This window comes from Netta rufina, assembly GCF_964035555.1.
Source record: "Netta rufina genome assembly, chromosome: 9".
NCBI lineage: Eukaryota > Metazoa > Chordata > Aves > Anseriformes > Anatidae > Netta > Netta rufina.
In genome coordinates this window covers 6,966,781-6,994,325 of record NC_140132.1, presented here as the reverse complement: position 1 = coordinate 6,994,325, position 27,545 = coordinate 6,966,781, and the positions used below count along the sequence as shown (strand labels likewise).

General features: G+C 38.3%; 1 protein-coding gene across 1 annotated transcript in view; it reads right to left on the bottom strand.

Moving 5' to 3' along the window:
• Positions 1-220: 220 nt before the first annotated feature.
• The window catches only part of SLC25A36 (solute carrier family 25 member 36), a 33,392-nt gene continuing 6,067 nt past the window's right edge, over positions 221-27,545 (bottom strand). The window contains exons 2-7 of the mRNA XM_084291895.1: positions 24,973-25,143; positions 20,118-20,195; positions 16,712-16,812; positions 9,010-9,076; positions 5,418-5,707; positions 221-4,571 (exon numbers count right to left, since the gene is read on the bottom strand). Of these exons, the coding sequence (XP_084148021.1) occupies positions 4,378-4,571; positions 5,418-5,707; positions 9,010-9,076; positions 16,712-16,812; positions 20,118-20,195; positions 24,973-25,143 (901 nt within the window). The 3' untranslated portion in view covers positions 221-4,377. The remainder of the gene's footprint in view (positions 4,572-5,417; positions 5,708-9,009; positions 9,077-16,711; positions 16,813-20,117; positions 20,196-24,972; positions 25,144-27,545) is intronic.

Here is a 27,545-nt window from a genome sequence, read left to right as displayed (position 1 = left end):
TTACTGAATCTCAGTTGACCAACAGTAACATGAGTATTCAGATTCAACTGCAAGAACACAGACTGTAATATAAAGCACCCATGAACCCCAACAAAAAAAAACATAGGTACAACACAGATCCATTACGTGCAGTTATTATAAAAAGACACAAGATCAAATGATTCACCATGGTCTCCTACCAAAATGCTCGTTTTTAATCACAACTGTCCAGGCACTGGTATGTATCAAAAATAAGAAATCAAAAAGGTTCAAAGTAGTGTACAGTTGAGCACAGAAGGCAACATTTGAGTAGAAGCACATCATTTTAATTTGCTTTGAAGTTTAAAGCAATCCAAACAAAAGAGTTAACTATATAAATACAGAGTAAATGCACATAGTTTACAGCCAACTACATGTATGCAAGAATAATAGCAAACCTCACATGAGCATGAAAGTATTCTGGAACTGTCATTTGTGAGTGTTTAGCTATGACTCCTAGGGCATAATTAAGTTCACATACGCAGGGTAGGCAGACTCACTTAAATAGAAGAACTGAAAACTTACTTAACTAAATCTTTACAGACAAAAGTTGAAAAAGGATTACATTTACCTAGGCACACTTCAGTGTTCAGCTTGTTTTCTGAATTTAAACAGTTCAAACAGGAAGCAACATTTACAGAGGCTCTCCAATATTTTGGATCTGGAAGTATTCTTCTCAAATGCTACAGTCTGAGGAATGTTACAAATGTAATTATAAGAACAAAAACGTAACAGCAGAAGCTGTCATTAACAAACATCTCAATTAGAAAGGAAATACATGGAGTGCATTATGTAAACAGGGAACTAGATAGGTGCAATGTCAATGTACTAGTGGACAGGCTGATGTTTCAGTTACAATTAAAATAAACAAAAACTCCATAAAACCCTAGTGTAAAACTACTTAAAACAACATAGTCTAGCAGATGAGTAATTCAGACAAACAGCAGATCTATCGGTCACTTTAAAGGCCAGGCTCAGCCCCCTGCGACACACCACAACTCACCTGTCAGCACGCAGCACTACAGGGACTGTAGGGCAATTAGAGGGGCAGTGAAATGTGACGGCACTCGCCGAAATCGATTTTTTCTGGCTTTCCAAACTCAGGCCACCCTTGGCACGTCACCCCCAGGATGCTACAGCAGCTGGGTGACAAGCAGCACAGCCACACAGGCAGCCAGGCAGCCCCTTTTGCCTCTGAGCAATGCAGGCTCCACTGCCATCTTTGGGCTGGTTCTGCAAAGTGCAGGCTCAGTGCTTCCCAAACCTAACCTTTTGCTGAGTCAAAACTGGTAGCTAGTAAGGGTTTATCTAGGCAAGGGAAGTTGTGGAAAGAAACTAATTACTGAGGCTTGTTTTAAACATCCAAAAAACAATTTGCCTCTTTAGCAGGGAAAAAAAAAAAAAGTGACGTAAATAAGCTACATTCAAATAGAAATTAGGATGACCATTTAAATTACAAGAAAGTTTAAATGCACTCCTTTTGGTTCTGTAGAAGAATAGTACAGAGTGTAGCATCTTCTAATTCCCTTTGAGCTTTTGGAATAAATAATCAGGAAAACTACATAAATAATTTAAAGATCTTTGGGAAATATTTCAGAGGTAACTTTGTATGTACTGTACTTTAATGAAAAAGCCAAAAAACTTTGGGTTTATATTATATAAAGTAAGCCAAAAAACATGATCACCCCCTGAAGGCAAAAACATTGCTTAAACCCCCCTGAAGAAGGTGGAACCATAAGCTGATTGTCTACTTCTAGCTGCTGTCTCCCATACTCAGTTGGCCTTGTCAAAATTCTCTACTTCAACTTTTGTTTTGAAAGCAACTGCAGGGGTCGGATCTCACCCAGAGAAGGCACACAGGAGGTACCCAGTGAATTAATGGAAGAGATGTATGTGTAATCAAGGGAGACTGTTTCCAATAAACAAAGGAGAGCAACTTGCATGAAGCCTAGGCTAATGCAAGGCTTAATGTCAGCTATACTCACAAACTCCACAGCTGAATGTTGTCTTGCCAAGTTAAAGTTTGTCTGTGACCAAATAACTTGGATAGCCTGAAGAGTAATCCGCTTTCTATAGATTTAAAGCTACAACAAGCAGCTATGCCTGCACTTAGTTTAGTTATCCGAATAATGGCATCACAGCAAGACTTTAGAGTCATGAATAATACTTCCGATTTTTCCTAGAAATCACTATAAAAAGGTGCATTTTATTTAGAGCACACATATAAGCACTCCCTTCACTTCTTTAAATCAACCAAGTTCACCTTCGCAGACAGATCACAGACCACAGTATTTGTCTTTTAAAAGGTAAAACATGATTTTCCAAGGACAAAGAAGTCAGTACAGCCAAGCTTCCACTCCAAGGTCACTGCGTGTGCTATAGGTGGCAATCAGTAGTTACATGAAGTATTAAAAATTTTGGCAGCATGGAGAACATGACAAGATCAAAATAAAGGAAAGGGAATGAAAAAAAAACAGACTGCTTGCTCTGTAAGCTTCAAGTTTTCACATAAAGCCTACAGAACTACTGCAACTGAGATCCTACACATCTACAGCATGAAATGCTTTATCCTGCAGTTATATGGAAATCAAACCACATGCCTTGTTTAAAACCAAACAGCATGTACTAACCACAGTTTGACTACAGATAATCGATAAGAGGAAGAAAAGTCACAAGCCAGAAGGCCACAAAGTGCATAAGGAGTCATTTATAAGAAAGCCATTGCACACAATGCACAGTTTAAGTACACTGAAGCACCACACTGGAAGAGCTGATAGCACAGTTCTGTCATACCAGTGTAGTGGCATTTATATGTAGAAAGCTATTGCCCCCAAATTACAATGGCCATCTTCTTCATAAGGATCATGGATGCATATTGATAAATATTCTAGGTGCAGACAGAAGATTTCTGTTTGGAAACATACACGAGTTCTTGTAACAGTAAACTTCAGGTTTTGACACTCCGACTGTATGATTTTGGAAAGTGCTCTAAGTTATGACAAGAGTTAACTAGCTAAGCCTTGCTGCTGAATGTAACTCATGGTTTTGCAACTGGTTAATAGAACAAAAAACAATTCCTGAAAATTCAAACAATCTGGAGGACAAGGTTATACTGTCAACTGCAATTCTGCACACAGGCTCAAGTTGGAAGAAGTGATACATCAATTATCAAGGGGAATGCTGACCAAAAAAATAAATCTAATTTACTCTTTTCTCCATCATTCTGTACGGAGGCTGTCTGCATTGAAGAGATTTATCTCAGCTTCAACATTTTCTGCTTTCTGGTCACCCTAGCCATGGTGATGCATGTTCTTCCCCTCTACACCAATACAGATACTAGTAAGCTAGGTCAGGCTTTGCCCGAAGTTTTAGGATAAAACACCTTGTTATTAGGTAGCATTGAGCTTTTGAATAAATCCTGTCTTCACAAATGTTAGGCTGGACTAGGTAAGATTTCCTATCACAGTAAGTATCCTTTAAAAGGCTAAGTAGCAGCATTCAGCTACTACCATAGCTGTGCGAGTGACCTGACAAGTTGGCAAGGAAACCGAATGATATAGAAGAATGTTTCATAGGTCTCTTTCTTCTAAAAAGGAGGGAAATTTTCAGAAATTAAAAACAATGATGCAGCAGAACTAGAAATCCACATACACCAATATTAAGAGATGGATAACCTGAAGAGTTCAGCAATCAGATCCTCTCTCACTAACCTAGAACACTGCTCAAACTTAAAAAAAAAAAAAAAAAAAAAAAACAACACAGCCAACAAGCATCACCTTTTTAAAGTGAAGAAATAATTCAGTTCTGGGTCCCTGCGCCATATCCTATCTCGAGGTAGCAACACTGAAAACTTTACACACTGACTACTACCTCAGTCTCTATATGAAACTTCAGAGCAACCTAATGGAAATTTCAGGTATGGAAAGGTATTAAAGTATCATCTTCCCCATTCTTCCAACAGGTTACTGTGCAGTAAAACAGAACAAAAAAGGATGGAGTTGAGAGCAATCATTAAGTGGAAATAAGGCTGCCCGAGAATGTTTTACACCCCCTCTCTCACTCATCAGGTCTCTGAAAACTGAATAGCATTGTCTAGATTAACAGATGAAAATAAAGTAGCAATTTAGAATTAAGAGATGTATAAATGCATTCCCTAAGGGGCAGCTCCCATTTGCCACATTTCTGAGACCATACAATAAGGCAGCAAAATTATTCAGTTGCCCACAACCTTCTATTTTGTCCATAGCTGCATGTTCCTGATATAACTTTCCTTTTGCCCACCGCATTTGGCATTGACATTCAATGGTCCACTTCAGTCTTTCAATCTTCCAGCTTCCTCTAGAAAGCCTTGACACGCTGCTATCCATCGAGCAAGTAGACTACCACTTCATAGGTTGACATCATGATAGCTGTGTTTGGAATCTGTCTGATCAGATGTGTAGTTAAACCTCGGTAAAGGGATCCATACCCTTCTTCTCGCACAAGCAAAGATAGCGTCTGGAAGAAAGATCTATATTTTGTTCCCTCTTCTCTTAGTCTTGTTCGTACAACCTCTGTATAAGGAAAACCACACATGATTATGTTTGCCACTTATCTTTCTCAGCAACCAACTAGTAATTTTACATTAAAAGACAACCAATCCCCTTCCTCAGGTTCTTAATAACAGAAAAACTCTAAAAAAAATAAACAACAGAGAAGCAAAGCAGGTACATGTAAGAGGAAAACAAGTTAAATGTTTATGTATTGTCTACTAAATCGATAAGCAAGACTTTGCTCAGTTAAAATCCAGAAGAGAACTGTTTGGGCTTATGTTTTAACTTCAAAGTTGCCATGAATGAAGTACTCAATCCATCAAGCTTAATGTATACACAACTACTTGGCTGGAAAAAGCAAATGCCACTGAAAACCAAACCAGGCTGCCTATTTTCTTACACACCAGAAAGTTCTTCTCTCTGCATTGGGTTGACACAGTCTTATCTCAACCCATGAGCTTCTTCCATTGTATTTTCTCCATGTCCTGAGTGGGGAGGAGTAAGACAGCAGTGTGGTGGTGGTTAACTATCTACTGGTGGTAAACCACCACAGTCCACTAGTGAGTTATGTGAAATTGCTGGCTATGTAGATTCCAAGTAACAAAGTACCTTCTCCCTAAGTACTTTGGGCCACAGCCTGGCAATTCCCTTGTAGAAATAAACATTGACAAAAAATAGCCATGAGAGATATCCATTTTAAAATATTTTCATTTCTGAATACTATACTCATTTTGACTAGCCGAATGTGAAAAGCATTAGATAAAGGAACTGTTAATGAGCAAGCAAGTCCAAGTCAGCTACAAATCGCTGGAAAAACTCTATTTGATCACGTTGATTCAGGATCTCAGCTACACAAGCCCCACTTACCATGGGGATATGCTATTGATGTTGCACAAGTTTTGGAAGTGGCAGCAGCCATCATCATTCCAACAAAGTCCGAAGCTTCTTTTGCCGACTCATCCTCATTGTCCATGGCAGAAGCAGTCTTATACTCCAGTAGTTTTCTCTTAATACTCTCATAAATAACAAAATGAATTACAGTCTCAGATATGCCTGCATAGGATGCTGACATTCCTCTGTAAAAGCCTTTAATACCATCTGATCGATAAACTTTTTGGACACATTCAAACGCACTCATTCGTTTTTCTCCACGATTCCTAAGAAGAAAACAAGACAGACATCAAGATAGTGCAAATTGAGATTAGAAAATAATTAAGCAATTTTTCTTGAGTGACAAGAAGATTTAGGAAACATCTCACACTGATGCTAAGGGTCCCTAATTCAAATACTTACGGGAACACAGAATTTGGAAGTGAATGTCCTAAATACCTTCAGCACTGAACACAAGTAAAGTACTACATTGATTCCAAGCCAAACTTTTTATAGTATGATTAAAGTAAAATATTACAGAGACAAATCAACCAGCTCTAGGCCTCCCAGTGTCTTGTGGAACAAAGGACTAAATTGCCTAAAAACAGACTCCCAAGCAGACTTTATAAGTTAAGGCTTGTGGGAGAAAAAAATAATACAATTTTCTTCTGCATAATGAGTGGATTCTCCCCTAAATTCTGCCTCAAATAAACAGCTCCTACAGAAATTACCCATCCCATTCCAGAAGCGTATGTCTTGCAGTACAGCCTTTAGGATGAATTGGGTGAGAGGCTCATAAACATGAAACAGAGGAGAGCTAGGGTTCCAACAGGTCTCAGAGCATCAGAGGTATCAGCAAACAGCTGGGTATCAGCAAACATCTGAAGAGAGCATGACAACCAACACAACATAGGCAGCTTTTATTTGATTCAGCTAAGCCACAGCTGATGTCAAGGCATATGCTCCTTACACTTTGCAATATGCACACTGGACTTGAAGGACATCAAAATACTTGTCCTCAGCCTCTTGCTATTTATTTTCTGATGTCAGAACGAACTTCAAAAACCCAAGCCAAATTACATTAGACATTATCAAAAAATATTTGGGTAAAGAAAATCTAATTCCCATTTTTAGCTTACTTACTGAATTGAGTTCTGCATACTGAAAGATCTAACACACTGTACACAACTATGCATGACCCTTATGACACTACATAAAATCTGCTTCATTGCAGCAGGGACCACAGGCACTTGAAGCATACAGATTCTGCCAGCAGAGGTCTCCTGAGTGAGCAAATTGCACAGATTAAAACAGCAAATAAGCTTTTAAGAAGTTACGTTAAATCATACGCATACTGTCAAATCAGGACAGACAGGATGCAAGTAGAATAAGGCATCACTAGATGGCAGAATTTCAATCCTGATGGCTTGACTCTGCAGCAGAAAGCACTGAAGCAAGGTATCAGGTACTATTTTAAGTGGTCCTTGTGTACACATAGATGTGAATCAGAACTTGACTGAGCTAGGTGGCAGATGCTGTGGAGTGGTGGGTAGTGCTGCTGGTAGGACAGGAGAACAGAGATGAAGAACAATTAGCAAGAGGAACAGCTAAACCTAGAAGCTGCAACTCCAAGAGCAGCCCAATCTATATGTCTCCTCTACACCTGGACAGGTAAACCTGTCTTACCTTTCTTACAGGACTGCTGCAAGAAATTGTTCTGACATTTAAGAGCCCTAGCATTGCCTCAAAGTCTATAACAATTTCACTCTGGAAACAAAACATGCCTTCTCCCCATTTTTACTGGGACCAGTGGGAGTTTTGAAGAGAACCTCAGCATAAACAAAACCAAGTGAGTATAATCATAGAATCAACCAGGTTGGAAAAGACCTCCAAGATCATCTAGTCCAACCTTTAAATAATCATACAGGCCAAGTGTTTTATGCCTCTAAAACCTGAAATATTAAAAACTCTTTTAAGCTGAAAACGCAGCGTGTGTTAGATTAGCCTGTATAACTGCCGTGTTCTACACTTAAAGATAGATTTCCTTGTTCTAGAAGGAAGCTCCCATATGAGCAACGGGTTTGTTACTACATACAGAAATAATGTGCACTCGTTAGTTTGAAAGCAATACAAAAACATGCTAAGGTTTGAACTGCAGGCTGTACAGCAAGAAGAGCTCGCAATAATCTATTTTGTTTTAATGACATTTTGATGCCCAGATACTCCTTAGGATACACATGGTCGTGACTAAGATTCAGGAGAACACCACTGCACTAAAGTAGTTACAAGATCTGCACATCTAAGGTTGTTACATGTACATCAGAAATTACCACTTGTCACAGACACCTATCCTCCCAAACAAATGCTATCACACAGTATGCTGGCACAGACTGTAACAGAAGCACTTTAAAAGAACAATCAAGGTTATAGTTTTAAACCATTTATTAGGGCTTAGGGTTGGTGTATTTCAACCCTCTTTACATTAATTAGTACATTCTGCCCCAGCAACCTTCAGAGGTTTTTCGGTTTTCTTTGTTTTATAAGGAAGAAATTAAGTTGATTTCACTGTGTTTATATTTAGTTTTTTAATTCTATTAATTATTTAATAAACTCTTAAACATGTAAGATCAGTGTTGCCTATGCTTGAAAGTTACAGTTTGTCCCCAGAAATGAATCTCATTTGACAATGTCACTCAGAACTGACAACGTCAGTTTGGTAGGTTGTTTTGGTTTTGTTTTTCCTTTGAAGAATTATCACAGAGCAATGTTGTTTTCTGAAGCAATGCTTTCATGCTTTACAACCAGAAACGGATAAGCTACCAAGTTTTGTGGCTCATTAACGGATTTAGTATGGCTGCAAAGAGAACTGGATATTGCACTCTTTTACAGAAAGTTTATAAAATGAACAGGACGGTTGTATTTAGACATTTGCATCTCATCAGTCTCTCCCTAGTTTTAAATAGATGACAATAGAGGTCAGTCTTCCTCTCCATTTGCATAAGGTTCTACGTCATTACAAGTACTGTACCAATAAACACTTTGTGTAATCAATTTCTGTAATAAATTCAGACAACTTCTGTTGCCTGTTGCACATTAGGGAAATTCCTGTGTTTGGATCAATAAAAGCAGGCTTCTGCTTTTTGTAGGCTCACTATTCGTGAAAAACTAAGAGCAGACTGGGGTTTCATCATTTTACTAAACTTTCACTAAAATATTTAAATCCTGATTTAAAACACTTAAAATTCTTATTTCAGGAACTTTTAGCTCAACAACTAACAACAAAAAGACTGCATTACTGAAGGGAAATGTAAGCACATGTTGGTAGAATATAAGACTGATAACCCTGTAATTCGTTCCAAATTTGTTGGCCAGTGTACTACAGTGTCTCAAGCATGCCTTAGAACAGAGAGATTAATAAAGAAAAATTATTATAACGACAAGTGTAACTTTCAGATAGATCAGTACCAACTTCTTAATTCAAAGTTTTGGATATTGAAAGAGTCGATCCAAATACTTCTGTTCAGAACTCTTACGCAAAGTTTAAATCTAACAGCAGTGAGATTTCCAGTTGTCACCGGTAGATTCTTACCTTGCATCAAGCTGTAATCGTGTCTTTACTAGCCAAATGGGATTGGTTGTTGTGATTGCAGTAAAACCTAATATTTAAAAAAGAAAAAGTTAGATGTGATAGTATCATAAAGGCAACTGCAGCTAAGTTTGAAACACACACAGAAAGGTAGGATGCAAAAACTCGGACTATACTGATTTTTACAAAGTTCCCATTGTAGCCTTTTACTGACATTTTATGAACCCATACAGCTAATAATCATCTAGCTTTTTTAAATTTCACATTAAGATTTTAATTAATTTCACATTAAGATTTTAAGTTTACTCTTAGCAAGGGTTTCCCCACATATAAAATAAGCCCAATTATGTATACTTCTGTCTATATAATCATACCAACCCTTTTTGTTTTTTTGACAGCACAGATAAACAAAGCTAGCTAGACTAGTATCAGCCAATCAATTTGGAAAATTCAGTACGAACAGGTTGCAGATACAGCTACAGCATTTAATATAACTTAAACAATTGTGTCAATTTAATTTGCTACCTGAAATACAATCCGAGTTTACAAGCATGCAAACTGAATAAATACTACTTTTGGTGCAGTTAAAAGGCGTGTGTTACTGTCAGTTAAGAGACCTTTAATACTGAACTAGGAAGAGCAGTTAAATTTAACAGGTAATATTTTATTTAGTATTCAAAGCAGAGATTGTTGGTTGGCCCAGGAATACTTTTACAAGCGTATGAGTGTTTAAATTGTTAAAGTAAATAGTATGACTTCTAACTATCCAGACAGACAGCAACTATTCAGGCTTGCATCAGGACTATGGGTTAAAGCTTTGATTTTCAGTCCACTGAAGAAAAAGAAAAGGAAGAGAAAGAAGGAAACAAATTAAAAAAAAAAAAAAAAAAAAAAAAAGAAGAAAGAAAGAAAAGAAGTAAGAATCATTCTTACTTCTGCACAACCGTGGAGAGAAAAAGAGCAGAGTGAAAGGCAGCTCTGAAAAAAAAAAATCAAAATAAAAAACCATCTCGAGTCATAATACCACACGTGCACCATTAATGAGGTGACATGTCTGCAGGAGAGGAAAGGAAAAGGGAAGAGCTGGAACATGGCCAGGCAAAAGATGATAAATTTAGACACTTGCTTTCTAAGTGACACACATCACTGATATATCACTACAGAGACATGCTGCCCTCCTGCGAGGGAAGGGACGGGGCTTGCAGGAAAGCAACGAGGAGTTATCTCGTTCAGTGCATATCTGGTGCACGATACTTATACAACGAACAGGCTATTGATGAGCTTGTTTATGGAGATCATTAACAGCTTACATAAATATAAATATTTAGCAGAACTGCTTGCATACCAGTTACTTCTGTTTAATCATAATCTATGTTTACATTGCACACAAATGACTGCAATACTCTGAGAAATGCCAGGGGATCTTAACTGTTGTAAGGTTTGTTCTGCCCTCCCCACCCCCAAGTCTTAAATAGGTTATTAGGATTTTCAGTTACAGTTCTCCAGACAAACTATGAGGTTTAGCAGGTACTAGGATTTAGCTATACTTCTGTGCCAAAACAGCAAGAACACTTAAGGGATTTCAGTTTAATCTTTTGATTAAATAGATTTTTAAACTGTCTCAAACCTCTTAACTAAAAAACTTCCTGTGAACTCACTGGTCATAAAGGTTTGGGGTTGCTTTTTGATACGCTACTTATTTTTTTCTACGTCTAGGTAAATAAATAGCCCTTGATACGATGGAGTGAAATACCAGCAAGCCTAAAATGTTTTCATACCTGCATTCCACACAGTCAAATTATTACGTAAAAAACTCAAAGCATCAGCGACCTACTCTGCCTTAACAAGGCACTGGATGTTTTTTAAACATCTGCAAAAAAGCTCTGCAATTCAACTAGTCTGAGCCCTTCTGACCTATCTAAGGCTTTATGGTACAGGAATTCCACTGAACTAAATTGAACTAAATGCACACTTTATATTCCTCTATACTAGCACTAGCAAAGCTTTAATTTTCTTACCTTAAAATCAGAATCTTTCCACACCTACAGCGCATGAAAGGCACTAGTAATTAACAGGACTGAAAGAAAGGCTTTGAAATAAGGTGGCAAAAAAAGTAACTCAATTCCCCTACAAACACACGTATTCCAGAAAAGGCTTCTCTCAAAAAAGCCAAGATCAGTTCTAAAGTGCCTCCTAGCTCTTAGAGAGTGTTTAATGAGTCAAACAAGAACAAAATGTTTTTGCTTCTTATTTATCTGGAGTTACATGCTCTGAAATGTTCTTACTGCTAGCCTGTACTTGGCAGCATTATCTGCTGGGCCCTTTCTCTTTCCTATCCAAGTCGTAGAACTGGTCTCTGAAGATGCTAAATCTGTAACAGGAAACAGAGGTGAAATCAGAGGTAACAAGAGGCAACTTTTGCTGTCCAAATGTTATCCAAGAAGCAACATTTGCCCGCAGCGGCAGCCACATACTTCTGAGGAGAGTATATTGGAAACTGCCAGCAAATAGTGGTTGGCACAGGTTGGCTTATTCTGTCTAAACTTCCTCTCCCTAGGTTGCTCTAAGCATTATTTAAGCGTAGCACTCCTAACAGTAGGCTCAGACACTTAGCAACAGGCATTCTTGCCCCCAGGGCTGCCATAAGCCTTCGTAGCACAACAGTTTGTATCAAAGCTTTCAAATCAAAGAGCCTTCAATAATTCAGGTTTCAAGATGAAATGACTACAGCTCAATTCTTACAGGTAATATAGTAAATAGCCAGTGCAAGAAGAAAAACAAAGAGTTGAGTGATGCTGACCTCAAGGAAGAGGCTCCAAAACAAGAAATATCCATAATTTGGGGATCTTTGATAAGATAAGCTTTTGTTTTTAAATAAAGTAAGTCTATAGCAAAAGTACTAGTTAAAACATAGGTGCAGGGCTTTCAACAACTATTAAGCTCTATCATTTCTTTTTTATTCCTCTTTTTTTTTGTTTTGAAGTCTTAAAACTAAACTTTATAATGGTTTACAATGCTTATCAACGTGTTGTATTCTCAAAAGATTAAGATTCCAGATTAATTTTAAAATCAATCTGGCAATACAAGAAATTCCTGTATTGTCTGTATTTTAGTTTGTTCTATGAAATTATATCCAAACTTCAGACAGAAAATATCGCAATCTACTTTTTGAGCTATACGAGCTAATGACAGGTAAGATCCCAGGTATTCCTATTATGCATCATATTTCAGAAGTGTTTTTTTTTTTTTTAATCTGTAAGCCAATGTAATTGATAGACACATGTGAATATGGAATGCTGAATTGGAAATCCAAAGTGGTAAAATAAAAACAAACCAAAAGAGAAAAGAGAAAGAGACAGAAAGGAGATTGTATACATATTAAAAACAAAAAAGAAAAAGAAAAAAAGAGGTATTTGAAATAACGTGACAACAGCTGCAACATTTTAAAGGCAGCTTGGGGACACACAAAAAAAAAGAAAACAAAAAAAACTTGTTTAACTCAGCAAGGGACTTGGAATTAGCCAACAGAGCTAAGTAAAAGTAGCAGCCATCAGTGAAAGGTATTTTCCACCTTTCCCTGAACTGCACAAAGTTAACTCTTAACAGAGTTCAGGAGACGTGATGTCTTTGCACAATGCACATAATGTGAATTCAAGATAATGAAAGTGAATTCCCCTTATTTTGTTTATTTAATAGATATTACAAACCCAATGTGTGGTTCTTACACTAGAGGCTGCAAGAGACGCTCAGTTCAGTACTCACGAGGTTTAAGTTAGTCCATATTTCTGCAGGAAGTGACCTGCGGATGGGGAGCATGAGATGACACGATCTCACTCTTTTCACGGGAGAAATGTACAGTAAATGCCTAAAATAGACACAGGCTTTTCTGTATCATAACAACAAGCAGTGACCTCATCAGACACATGTGTACAAATCGAATCCCATTGGAAGGATTTGTGAATTAGTTATTGTGAGATCTAACTTTTTTCAGGTAAAAGTTTAGGAAAAAACGCAAGAAAAATAATCAGAACAGGCCACAGGTATTAAAATAGTTGTGTAAAATGCACTGAGTACTGAAATTTCTGCTCATTTGCAGCAGTTCAATTTTACATCTCCAAATACTTACCTATGTATGAGATTTACAAGTGAGCCCTTCTCCTTTCCCACTACCTCCCAAATATCTTTAAAAAAAAGTAAAGTCATCTTAGGACGGAAAAAAATGGATGCCTTATGAAATCAAGCTTTCTAATGTCAATAATCCATGAATTACATGTGCCTTGTACTTGGTATTCAAGTTATCTGTGTGTATACTAAAAGGCTACAAAAAGTGTATTACCTTAATAGGTAATAAAGTGGTCCCAAATTTTAAAAAAACTTACACTTGGGTTGGTTTTACAGTAGAGTTCCAAAACCAGCAGCAATAGTATACTAGGCAAAGTAGTTCTGCAGCAAATTTGCATCTGCATTGCCTGAATAATGCTATAAATCACTAAAAAGGCAATTCAGAAAGCCAAACAGGAAGTCACCATCTCATTCAGTTCCCTACGTAAGATTTTATTCTCTGTTGTGGTAGGAGAGGTTGAGTAGGTACAATGAGAAGGCAGAGTTTGCAGTGAATCTGAGAATTTAGCCTAAGTTTGCAATGTACAGAGAAACCATCTTCACAAAAGCAAACACTCATTCTTGTAGTATGCTTTGAATCTCTTCACTGTGCAAGCATGCAAGAATCGTGTGATAAACCAGGTGGTGAGCAAAAAGGATTGCTGAGTATTCCTTTATGGGATATAAAGGTATTTTAGGAATTATGGTAATGTGAATTATATGCTGGAAGCTAGCACACAGAAAAAGGAAAACAATTTCGAATTGCATAAGGCATCAGTTTATTAATATGTAGCGTAATTTGTCCTCCTTCGGATAAAACAAACTTAATAAAGAAGTGTTAATAAAGCTAAGAATGTATATTTATCTTGAGAAGGAAGAATCAGGCCTAAAAACCAAAAAGGCTTAAAAAACTGTACCTCAGCTTCTTGCACCCAAAAAAGCTGTGTGCATAAATAAATCCTTATTTAATATAGCATCAGTCTAGCCTGGGATACTTATGTATTAACCTATGATACATGCAAACAGTATTTAAAGTTGTCTGAAGTTCACTATTTAAAGTACTTTCATATATGCATGAGATAAAGCCATGGATAACTTAGGGTTTTGTTTTGTTTTTTTTTTTTTTTTTTTTTTTTATAATTACATTTTTGCATTACTGTATTTTGCAACCTACACGAAAAACTTCATAAATGCAAACGTCATCTCATGCTCATCAGGTATCAGAAGCCTTTATGTGAGAGAAAGGTCTATCCAAAGAAAAAAAAATATCACTTATTTAACACTCAGGTACTCAATTCCTTACTGAAACCCATGGCAGCTGCAAAAGAAAAAACCAATACTGATTATTTTTGCTAGTTGTTGCAAGTTTATCCACCTTGCCAATTTTGAAATCTTAATATCCAAAACACGTTATGGTGATCTTGCGTTAACCTGTTTAAGTCAACCAATTACAAATTCCCATTTGATCTTGCCCCTGTTCTTTTGCCATTTCCTTGAGATGTTTTGCATCACAGAGCAATACAAACCTTGCGGGTAAAACTTAATGGCTGCTTTAAGTGCATTTTCTGAAATATATTAGAATTGCAAAAACATGGTTAGCATGTTCCCAGGAAAGCACTGTTAACTACAGTCCATGTATATCAGTACACTGCCAGTGCTGAATATCAAGAAATCGTTTGTCAAAGAACCTTCTTCTACAGGTCTTCCAGAGAATGCCTGGAATATACAGTGCCAAGCTGGTCACAAAGAAGCAAACAAAAAAATCCACAACCTGTAGTGTGAACCTACGCTCTGCCCTCAGTTTCATCAGCTACATGGTTCAGCAATACAGCTGCAGTACTAGGGAAGTGTGAGAAAAGTAACAGTCACAGAAGCGTTCAATATGAAAGTTGGTATAGAAATGCAAAAAAGGCAAACAGCAGTTAAGGTAAAATAGATTTACCCCAGTCTCCAGAAGTTGTAAGTGCAAATGCGTAATACCAACCTTCTGAAAAGGAAGCAAGTCAGTAAGCAGATACAGAACTCCTGGACAAGCTACAGTCTGCATCTGCAAGTGCTTGGGAAAAGCCACTACATCATATCTACATAAAACTTATTTTTACGATGGAATCAGGACAGTAACTTGAAAAATAAGGAACACTCTGAAGCTTCAATTCTCTGCAGCAATGCACAAGTTAAACAATTTGTCTTCAATTGACCACACACTTAATTTTTTTCCCCTCTTGCCCATACATTCCCCCTCCCCCCCGAATTTTATTTTTATGTTTTCTCCTATTAACAAACAGTTGAAGACAAAAAAAAAAATAAAATTATATAATTAGGGTTTCTGAGGAGATTAACTGATTAGGATGAACTTTTCCATGAAAACCCTTTCCCAGCACATTCCCCGTGCTGCTCACCTACAAACAGAACACACACTGGCAGGTGATAAAAACACTGTGGTTTTGAGCACCCTAATTTGCCCATTTAAGATAAAATAGATGTCTTTATGTCTGTCAGAAGGTTAAATACAGCCATCACATTTCTCATGTGATAGAGATAAGCATTAGTGTGTTATTTAACTAAAAAGGTAATGTCCCTTAAATTTACTATGCTATCTAACATTTTCTTTGTAGCAGATTATTAGCAAGTATTCAACAGAAAAGTTACCCTACCCATCTTTCTGACATCACCTTCGACAGTCCATTTTAGATTGATTGCAAAATTTGACATGAATTATAAGGTTCAAGAGGCTATCATAATGTCAGAATTCATCTGTGAAACATCTATGACCTATACTGAAAAAAAATAAAAACTTTGAAATATTTGTTTCTACGTAGAAAAGACAGGCAACAAATTGTTGCCAGCTCATTTTGGTTTTCCCAGGACAAGTCCTTTATCAGAAACCAGCTCAGTTGCCTTTAACTCCCCCTTGTTAACAATCCCAAAGCACAGAACACACAAATCAAGCAACAAACAGTGGCAATTGCTGAAATACATGTATAACAAAGTTACACTGCAGATTGAAGTAGGAATTCATTTCCAGACTTGAAAATATATGAATATGCTAGAAATCTGCTCTTCTATGCCACTTGAGTGGTTGAGCAAACTTCATGTAGACTAGTGTCTGAGCAAAGGATTTGGAGGGGAGGAGGGGGCTGTTACACAGTTACACAAATATGTGCAAGTATATCTCAGAAAGGCAAAAACAAGTCAGATATACAAAGCTGTAACAGAAAAAGTAAGGGTAAAAAATAGATTCCAAACTATTTAGCCAGAGTTCAGTGCACACTGTGTTGTTTATAGTTTGCAGAGCAGATAGTTACTGTGTTTAAAGCACTCATTTTTCATTTCACAAATTTAGAATTGAGGAAGCAGACATGCAAGTTTTCCTGGAAAATGCTATTCACACACATGGTTAAAGACTTCAATTAACATCAAGTGCAAAGTTTCATGCACACAGTCTCCAGGTGGCTTGTTTAACCAGAGGCCAGAAAAGGTAACCATTGCAGAAAGAAGTCATTCAACCACTGAACACTTTGTTTTATTTTTTCCACATTTAATGCCACCTCTCCCTTGTCTGTAGAATCTAGAATGAAGAAGCTAAAAAGCTACAGATCCTTACCTGCCACACCAGCTGAAATCATGTGTACCTGGGTAGAATCTGGATTGAAAATATTGTTCAACTTTTCCTTGCAGTTTGAGTAAGCAGCAAAATATATCGCTCTAAAATTAGAACAAGATCTGAGTTATGCTATGTTTTATGCGTTGGTGCCCTTACTAGCAGTGCCACTAACTTCGCTAACTCAAGCTCATCTTCTCTCAAGCCTTATTTCTTAAGTAAAAAAAACACTCAACGTTATAATTCCTGCAAAGCATTGGGACTGTTTTAGGAATGAAGAAAATGAGCACACTTTACAATGTTATTTCTTACACAACAGCTCCAGTTAACACTCAGGGAGGGGAAGAATACCTAATTATAAATAGAAGTACAGCAACAGTTTCTGTGACACTAGGAAGCTTAGCCCAGAAAGCGAAACACTGTTGAAGTGAGAACTGGAGTTACATTGTTTGGTATTTCTTTAACAGACTTCGTTCTAAAGGCGTAAGCTCCTTTCAACATTATGATTTGAGAAGAAATAGAAAATATATAGGACTTGTTTATTTAAAAGAAACATTACATATTTATAATTACATTTATATTTTAAAAGCTTCAGCAACTCTGAAGATGGGAACCACACTTGCTTTCTATAGTTCTGTATTTTGATCGGGCACTTTGTATGTTCCCCCCCCCCCCCACCCCCGAATACACTACATAGAAAATATTTCTAAACTTGTACTACTTTCAAGTTTGAAACCTGCTATCAAGACAAAGCTAGGCAAAAAAGTTAGCATGTCAATGTAATATGATGAAGATACTTGTTTTCATTCATTAGAGCCATTACATTGATTTTAAGTACACAGAAAATACATTTTGAATTTGCAACTGTTGTTTTTCAACAACTTAGACACCTCCCTACAAAAGGAAAAAAATCCAAGCTTTCATGAACAGACCATTAACCTCATTAGCAGTACAAACATGTTTTTCTTTATTATAAAAAATGATAAAGTGTTTGCTCAATGGCTGTAATTTCTAAAATGGAATCTCAACCCAGTTAAGTATACTGGATGTGTTATGAAACATGCTTCTCTACAGCTTATTTAAACAAAGACCTGCTGTTAAGTCCACTTAGCTAGTACCAAATTGAAATGAAGTACAGGATGAAAACAGTCTGCCAGAGGGCAAGGGAGATGTGCTTATTTATAAGGCATTACAGCAAGTAGACATTTTTAGTATGAACACTGAAAAAAGCAAGCTAACTATTTTATGTGAGGGAAGATGGGAAAGGAAACTAAACAAGATTTACTGAAAAGCAATTTACTGAAGAGTCTGATTGATGGGTTGTTGTTGGTGGTGGTTTGTTTGTTTGTTTGTTTGTTTGTTTGTTTTGCAATTGAGGATTTTTTCATTGAGGGTAATCACAAAACGGAATTCAGTGGTGCTAAGAATGATCACGAGTTAAGAATGATGGTTGCAATGCATCTTTTAAGACTCTTGACAAAGTAAAAAGAAAAGTTTTATGAATGTTTATGAAAAAAAAAGTGCTAAGTTCCAAGAGCTTACTTTCCCTGAATGATGATGCAGAGATCAATGGGCCTTTATGGGTTGATAAATTACATGTAAAATTTATTTTTTTTTGTGCAGAAGGATAAAGTGAGAGCTGGCAGAGCAAGCCTGCGGTCCACACATGGTGTGCATTTGCATGCTTTTAGTGCAGGGTGAATAAAGTTGCAGGTACTAAAGATATAAACTGCAATCATGCATTGCTTTATTATAGAAGGAGAACACAGAACATAACTGAAGAGATTAAAGGGACAGGAAGAGAAAACTTCCTAGCAATGGCAACAGTTGGAATGAGAGAAAGCATCCATAATGAACATTTAGAACCAGACTGGACTACCGAGCAGAATTGCGTTCTTCAGTTTGGGAACTATCTGGCTTAGAAAATGTGAAAATAATTCCTTACCTATGACCTATGTTTTTTGTTGGTGGTTCCTGGTTTTGAAATACAAGTAGCATTGCATGTGGCAAAGTCTTCAAATGCTAATTTGCCAACAGCAGATTAAGAGAACATGACCCTAGATTTTCCTTACACTCATTTCCTTTTTGAGGGGATTATATTCAGAATGATGAAATATTATATGCTGAGATCAAGAACACAGCTACTAGAATTATTTCAGCTTCTCCACATATCAATTCTAAGTTAATGATCAGAAAATACCTCAAGGATTCCTAATACTTCAAAAAAACCTGCTAAAATAAAAGTATTCCAACTGCTGAATCATGCTTTTCTCTTCATACAGGGAACCTACATAGCAACATCTTATCTGTCAGATTCTAGCATAAGACAGAGCAATGCTGAATAGAAAACGTATTTGAATAATATTTTCCAGAAGCATCCAAGACCCTTGAACCACTATCATTAAAATATTCCCCAACTGGGCGTGCAGGAAAAAGGAATAATCTTCTGTTCAGACCAAGAGGTAAAGGGAAGCAGTGCACTAAGTCAGTGGAGGAATAAAACCATTGTGAATATATATTCCTGCTGCAAAAAGACATTTCCCTTAAAAACAGAAGAGAAAGGAACAAAAATAGGCCAAAAGATAGCTAGCCTCATTAGGACCAAGTAGTTTTACACATCTTGGCCTTCATACTCTTCCTTAGCTATTCTATTTTTGGAATGAACTTCAGCTAACACTTGTACGCAAGAATCAATTCAAACTGGCGTAACTGAGGTCTGAATAAACCTCACTCTGCTAACAGCAGCAGCTAGAGCATTTAGGCTGGGGCAGAACAACTGACAGCCACAACACCACTGCCAGTCGGACCAGATTTACAATCTGGTTTGCTGCACTCTCTGCCACTGCCCCACTACTTTTTGGAGTCCAGCCCACTGCTGGATCAGCCTCATCTGTGACAGCTGTGTCTCACCCAACTCATTCTTGCTCTTTTTCAAAACAGACTTCCCACTGCATTAGGCCAGTGGTCTGTGCTTCAACAGAATTCAGGAGGGGAGAAAGACACGGTGTTTTGAAGCTGGTCACACAACTGCTTCCTGAAGATGATGGATTAACTGAAGGCTAAATCTACCTGTGCATAAGGCACAAACTTCTGCTTACATGTGCAACTCCTGAAATATTCTCCTTCTTAACTGGAAGAAGCTCAATAACAAATAACATTCAGAAAGAGGCGTTAGTAAATGCTCAGGTAAGCTGGTGCAGAGATGTGGGACTAGAGCTGTGCAGCATGAGTGACTCATTGTTTCAGACAAACTAACCCTGAAACAATTTTTTCTATTTACTAGATATTTACTGTTTACACTACAGATGCAATAACACACTTGAAATTAACCCTAAATCCCTTGAAAAATATACAGCAACCAAAATTTCACTGAAATTATTTCGCTTACTGAATGTCTGTTTGTATTTACCTGGAAGGAGCAACGCCTACCAAATTAGGACCCAGCCCTCTAAACAGAGAACGAGGACCTTCTTTTTGCAAGATCATCCTAGAAAACAAAAGTGACATACTTTAATATTCACATCAAAATTAAGGAACGCACTAACAACCATTACAAAATCATTTTAAGCTCTAATCTTTGTGTACACATCCATTAATAACCTTGACAATGCAATGTTCACCACAAAAGATGGATCATTTCCCAGAACTGGCATAATATAAATTCAATGGCTGCTTGACATACCATAAAAATCCAGGAAATAAAGACAGAAGTAATGGCTTATGACATCTATACAGACTCTCCCCAAAGATCAAGCACATATGATGCTACCTATTGTTAAGCAGTTAAAGTGTCCTTAAATTAGAGAGAAAATACTAAACACTGAAATTTCATGTTCCCGTAAGCTCTTCTAAATTGCTTTAGAGAGAAATATTAGTTTCTGCTCTATATTAATCACCCTTTAGCTCCTAATTTGGGAACTTTCTTTGGATGAGAGGGGCAGGGAGTGAAAGGGAAAACAGGAAAATTTATAAAGATTCAGCTACAGGAACAGTTGGGTGCCTCCTAAGGGCAGTTTAAGGAGACGTTCACTCTGATGCCCAGCCAAGCACATCTTTTGCAAGCTATCACCCACTCTTCTCAAAAAGACAGCAACCTCAACATGGTTTTGCATGTGCTACCCTGGTTTGATTCGACAAGACTCAGTACAGTAAGGTACACGTCAAAAGTTCAATGTAAAGCAGCCATTGGGATGAGAAGTGCTGCCTCCGCTGTCCCTATAAATCATATGATTTAAATCGGCACATTTCAAAACGTGCTGTGTCATTCACATGATTTTGAAAGATTTACCTTTGCACTGCAAGATTCAAACTACACTACACGTGACCTCTAGTGGTATGTGAACTGTTTCAGTGTCAGGGAGCCTTCTACAGCCCCCTACCTCTTGCTCTGCCCTCCCTATTCCCCCAGAGAGTTTCCCCTTACACTGGGCACTGCTTCACAAACCTACAGGCATCCGTGTCAGTTGCAGCACCACAATGTAGCTCCTTCTATGCCAGAAGTGCCCAATGTCTTTGAGATCTTTTTTCTAGTGATTAGGAGAAAAATTGGTGGTAATCAGGGTATATAAGATACTCTACAAAGTGTTCCACTAGAAACCATTCTTAGCTTTACTCTTTCTATAAGTTACAGTGGTTATTTTGACTCTGCTGAAATATAAGGAAACAGACCCACCCCCAATGTGACAAGTGGCCCTCCCTTAAGGCTAGGAGGTATTCCCTCCTCCATCCATCCATCAGTGACCGCTTATCAGTTCTGAACCGCTGCCTGTGTGCTCCTGGCCAAGCACTTCCGCTGGCCATGCATCAAATGGGTTTTCTTTAACTCATTCCTGAAAAGACAATCCCCACCTCTGTAGGTAAGATATGACCTCCCACCTTTGTGGGACTTACAGAGAAACAGAGGGGTAACTAGTCAACTGAGACATCAGGCAAGGTGTTACTCATATGTCAGTGTTTGGAATATCTTTTGCACAAAACTACGTTTTTTTAAAACAATGAGACCAGGTTGAAGACCATTATGCAACAAGTTATCTTGGTACTTTACGAGGATACCCATTAATATCCAGTTTCAGTGAAACCAATCTGTCCAACAAACTAGATGCTAATCAGACACAATATTTTAAGAAGTACAGCAAGATATGGGAGACTGAAGGAGGAGAAACAAGGACTACCTGCGTCCCTATCACTGCAAACTACTCTAGCAATTCAGTTAGGCACAGCTTTTAAGTTAGGAATTAACTGCTTCACTGGACGTTGCAACATAAAACTCAGTGCTTATTTATTTGGAAACACGGGCCAATACACACAAATATTTCTTCTTCAAAGAGACGTGCAGGTTAATGACAAGTCAATTGCTCAATAAAGCAAACTACCATTGTATAAATGGCCATTTTGCTTGCAATTTACTATCAGAACAAACAGATGAAAGTCATCCATAGCACTGAAAGAGATTCCAAATCTATTCTGATTTCCAGCAGCTGAGATTGTCTATTTTACCACAGTTTTGCTGTCAAATCAAAACAAAAGTTTACAAAGTTTGTTCTCAGTAATCAAAAATAAAGCAGTGTTTGTGAACTGTTGCATCAGTGTGAAATAGTCACCATGACTGTTTAGGAAAATCAGCATATCATGTGTCCAGCAATGCCGTAGCTTCATAGCCACAACAATTAATATGAATCCACTGAGTGAGTAAAGTTGCTTCACAGCAATAATTAGAGTATTCAAAAGCACTTTGGAAATCCTCATTAATTAGACAAGTGTGTTATCCTAAAAGCAATTCTAATGCTTTTGGAATGAACTCTTTGAGATAATCTTAGCATATTCCATAAAGCTGAGCATGGTTGCAGCATCAGATGATAGCAAAGCTGTACCCAATTAACACGTGATCTGTGCCCACATAACGCACTACTAATTGAACATTACCTTACACAACAATATGAAGTGTTGCAAATACATGCATGTATGCACAAATATGAATGCATACAAAGCAGCAGGAACCTCAGTGTCTCAGAGAAATTTATGAGTGAAGTCTCTTTTTTGTTTCCTCTAGATCTACAGTGTCCCAAGACTTGCTGGAGTAACTAAGAATCCAAGAGAAGTCACAGCAGAATTTCCCCTAACAGCAGGCAGAAAGGACTATAATGGTTGTAGTTATCGATGCTCTTCTGCATTCCCAGATACCAGCTGCACGAGTTAAATTCTACTCTGAAAATAAGACACAACCTTTTTGCATTAAAGATCAGATCTCAGAGCCTGCACTGTTTAATGAAATCAGAGAACGGCAAACCCACAGCTGGGAGAGCAGTACAAATGTTCCATACGGCCTCAACTGACCTGCCAGTGTTATGTGGGGCAATCCACATTGCAAGGTCGGTCAGATTTCCATTATTAAGACCTCTGGTTTAAACTCAGTCGAGGTTAGATATAACAGGCATCAGCAACATGATATGCCCAACAGATATTTAGGAATAATGGAATTTGCTTCTGTTGCCAGAGAATGCAGTCACCTGCACTAGCTCTTCTCAGTTTGTTTCCTGGCACAGATGCCTTTTAAGTCACCTCTGTTGACACTAAGGATGCAGAAGTGACTCCACAACAGTTAGCTAACTGGAATTCTGACAGCATTTGCCTAATTCAACTCGCTTTTTGATGAGTACTTTAAGCTCACTCATGAGAGCCTTGGAACACTGCACTGAATTTGGTGTGAGAAAATACAACCAAACCCTAACCTACAAATCAGAAAACATCAAATATCGATAAAGGCATAAGTGACGGAGGTCCAAACTGAGTTCCCCACTAAATCCACTGAAATCCCTAGTATCTTAAAGCAGAGGCCTAAAATAACTATGTTCTACAACTACATATTTCTACAGACACAGCACATTGCCATGTCATCTGGGATTTTTATTTTTTTTCATATTTGTTGTATTCAAAGAACTTGAAACCTACAGAAGTTACTTGGCATTTCAGTAATTTGATACTTACAAGGAATAAAACACATCTAAGCAAAGAACAAAAGGAACAGCAGATACATATTCTCATACCAAGGATCAAGAATTAACATGTAGTAGCAATTTAAAAAAAAAAAAAAAAAAAAAAAAGCCAGCCCTAGCAATGAAGTTCATCATGAACTACCTCTACCGCACTCTGAATTTGTTTCCTGCAAAGACGGATAGAAAAACAACCTATTTTAGGCATTTTAGGGCTTCTATCAGAGGAGCATATGAAAAACATCTGATCCTCCTGCAATTTATTTGGACTCATTTCTAAGTAGAAGGCAGAAAATCCAGAACATTCAGGAAAGAAGCTGAATTGCTCAGCTTCCACCATGAGAAAGTTAGTAAGGCAAAAGCCAGTGTTTCAGATGGAGCTCTCCTTCCTTGTCACAACCTGAGCCCTACCCACTCACATACTTGTTCCCAACATGTTCACCCATCAGACACTTACCTGCAAAAAAAAAACAAATGAACAAACAAAAAACTCTCAATCAAGACTTCCAGACTAAGAAAAACCTTCTGTCCAACATGCTATTTAGGTACAAGCTCCATTTAAATAAATGCTGTGCTCTAACCTGATAAACCCTTAAATCCTTCACTGCAACTGCCAGAAGGGGTTGCCTACAAACTACTTCTCACTGATTCATTACAGATAACAGTAGCTTCTTACACTTGTCTGAGTCTGCCTAATGCAAAAAGCAGGAGCACATCTTTCCTGGAAGGAAATTTTCCTCCTATACCCAAATGCTGAAGCCACCTATCCCGTCACTGGCAAGATGGAGTCGCCCAGAGTGAAGGGAATCTTGCCTCTGTTCTGCAGACATTAGGAAAAACGCCTTTGTCATGAGAGTGGTCAAACACTGCAGACGGCTTCCTAGCAGGGGGTGCCCCATACCTGTCAGTGTTGACAAGGCACTTAGATAACGCCCTCAATAATATGCTTTAACTTTTGTTTAGCCCTGAAGTGGTCAGGGAGTTGGACCTGATGATTTTGTAGGTCTCTTCCAAATGAACTATTCTGATTTTAAGCATTACATTGCTCCCAGTGAGTTTTTAGGATATAGTTTGGGTCCGTGAGTCCTACAGGGGATGTATGTTCTGACTAATTCACGGTGCAAACTGACACATGAAAGACATTTGGAAAAACAGAATGTGATACAGTTGAACAGCAAAATGTGCAGTCATCTTATAGTAACATCATAATAGGCATAAGAGTGTGAATCCTTCCCCAAAAGCCCAACCAGAAACCTACTACCCATGCACACTCACTTCAAACAATGGAGAGGTCCAGGAGAAACTCTAGTTACTCTATTGACACTGGGACCATTCACCGTGTTGAGATGGACTTCGGAGATGTATAGAGTCACAGAGGAGGATTGCAACCGTGTTTTCACAACTTCCAGTGGACATGTCAGAATTGCACCAACTGTACCTCCACATCTGCAAAGAGAAAGAGGATCAGCGTATTCTAAACTGAAAAAAAAAAGAGAATACAATAATGTATAATTAATGTTATACTGAACACAGCTGAATTGCAAAATGGGAAGAAATAACTGTAATGTGCGTGATAACTGTGGTTACTTGCCCTTGAAGGCAAGCACACTTCAGTCAGTTTGTTAATCGCTTAATGTGTAGTGAAAATTTGAACAGACAAAAAGAGTTTCTGAAGTAGTGAAGGTGCACAGTCTTCATCACATGCTGTTCAAATCACTTCGGGAAACTAGCTCAGCATCTCCAATGTTTAACTTCCTGTGGTAAATTTTAACTTCTTTTGAATGTTCAGCATGCTCCTGACCACAACAGAGGTGCCAAAAATCCTTAAGGGTAGGACAGATTTATGCACCACACACACAGGGAAGCTGCTAAAAACTGTAACGTGGCAATTTTATACCACTGAAATTAACAAACTCCCTTCGTATTTTTGGACATGGTACCACAACAGCAACGATTGTGAGTGCTTCCCAAGTCCTGCCCCGTACAGCAAGGCACACTTGGTTCCAAGAACAGCTCCCTGTAGGGCTGAATCTGGGAAGCCAGAAGTCTGCCGCTTGTTTCTGTAAGAAGGCCACAGGAAGCTGTGCGTGCCTTACGCTACCAGCGGCGTTATTCCCAGTCTGCTCAAGGAGAGCACAGCCAGGGACACGCTGCCTTTTAGCAGCTTTCTTCAGAGGGCTTCTCTGGTGTTTGTTCACAGGCTAATTAATAATTACCCACACTCCTGTTTAACTACGACCACATCAGCCTCTGAGGGAAAAATATCAAATCCACAAATTTTGATTCCAAAGATAACCCCAAAATCTTGGACTTCACTGTTATGAAAATAAATGCTACCCTTGAACCTTTTCCCATGTTCTCTTGACTTTGCCAAATACACTTCTTAAAATTACGACCTAGACATGGTATGCACTCATTGGTTTTCTGTTTTGTTTTTTAAACAACAGATTTATATTAGGGTGTTCATTTGTTACAACTCAGTCTGAAATCCACTAACAACCACAGAAATATACTTTGCACTGAACTCAAAGGGCTCAGTATTCACTCCTCTGAAGGAGTAAGAGCTGGTGTATGACCCTGACAAGCACTGAGAATAAGATAACTATCAGCTAGCTTGTTGAAACAAACTTTTAAATGCTGCAAGATTTGTTCATCAGTATTTTTTAAACAACGTCTTCCTAAATGCAAAGGAGAGTTCAGTACAAATTAGCAGGAATAGCTGGGACTCAAGAACTCCTGCAGGCTTTCATGGAAAAGGAGCTTTCAGAGTCTGTCAAGTACAGCTCTTTTCTGCTGCAAACAACAGCAGAAATGGCAGTTGTTAGTACAGTGTCACATCCTAAAAGGCTGATGTTTGTATGAATTGAACTGATAGTACCAAGCAACTGCTAAGAATTATGTTTGATGATGTTCTCTTAATGGTCTGTTTGAATTAGCAACCTAGAGAGAGCCTACTTCTAGAACAGGAAGGCATCTCGTCCCACCCCTAACTCCAACATTACACCGAAGTTTGCCCTCTTTCAAGGTCTGAGGAAAGAAATTAAGTTTGTGAGTCTGAAGAAGTGCAGTCTCACGGGTAGATGGAAGTCAGGTCCTGGCATGCTGTCCAGTAACAGACCGACACAGCTTTCAGAGTAGTATCTTTAAAGCATCACTGAACAAGCATTTTGCTTGCCTGCTCTCCTAATATTCAGCTACAAATAAATTTTTAAAACAGGAGTTGTAGGAATACACAGACTAGGGGAGCAAAATATTTTAGCCAGTGTTGCAAGCAGTAGAAACCCCTGACACGTTTGGGTTGATGACATGCAATACCATGTGAGAGCCACTGGCAGGCCAGCCCTCGGTACAGCCTGACAGAGCTTTTATAGTCTCAAGTGTGTCTTCAAGACTGAGCAAGTCATTGGTCTTCCTGCGATTCCACAGCAGCCAGTGCTGCCTGGCAATGTGAGTGTGCAGGCAACACAGGCAGCCGGCTTCAGGGTTTGTTTCCTTTCTTGCAACCCCTCTGCTTCTGATCCCCCGGAGCCTGCTGCCACTAAGATCTTTCCGCATTTGATTTCAGGCAGGTTACATGAGGACTTGTTTTCAAGCGAAAGCACGTGGTAGGGTTTATATTTGTGTGATGATAAATACTACGGAAGGGGAAAGAAACGAGCAGGAGAAAACTCGGCCCCCATTCAGCAACGGGGCCTGGAATTTGGAGCCTTTAATGCCTCTGGCTCCAGCTACTCCGCACTGGAAAATTTTTCCGAAGTTGAAGATTAACACTGAGCTTGCAAGCTGCACGCTCCCCTGCAGCACACCCAAGCCACCCCGAAGGCTGGCTGACTGCAGCAGCTCTTGTC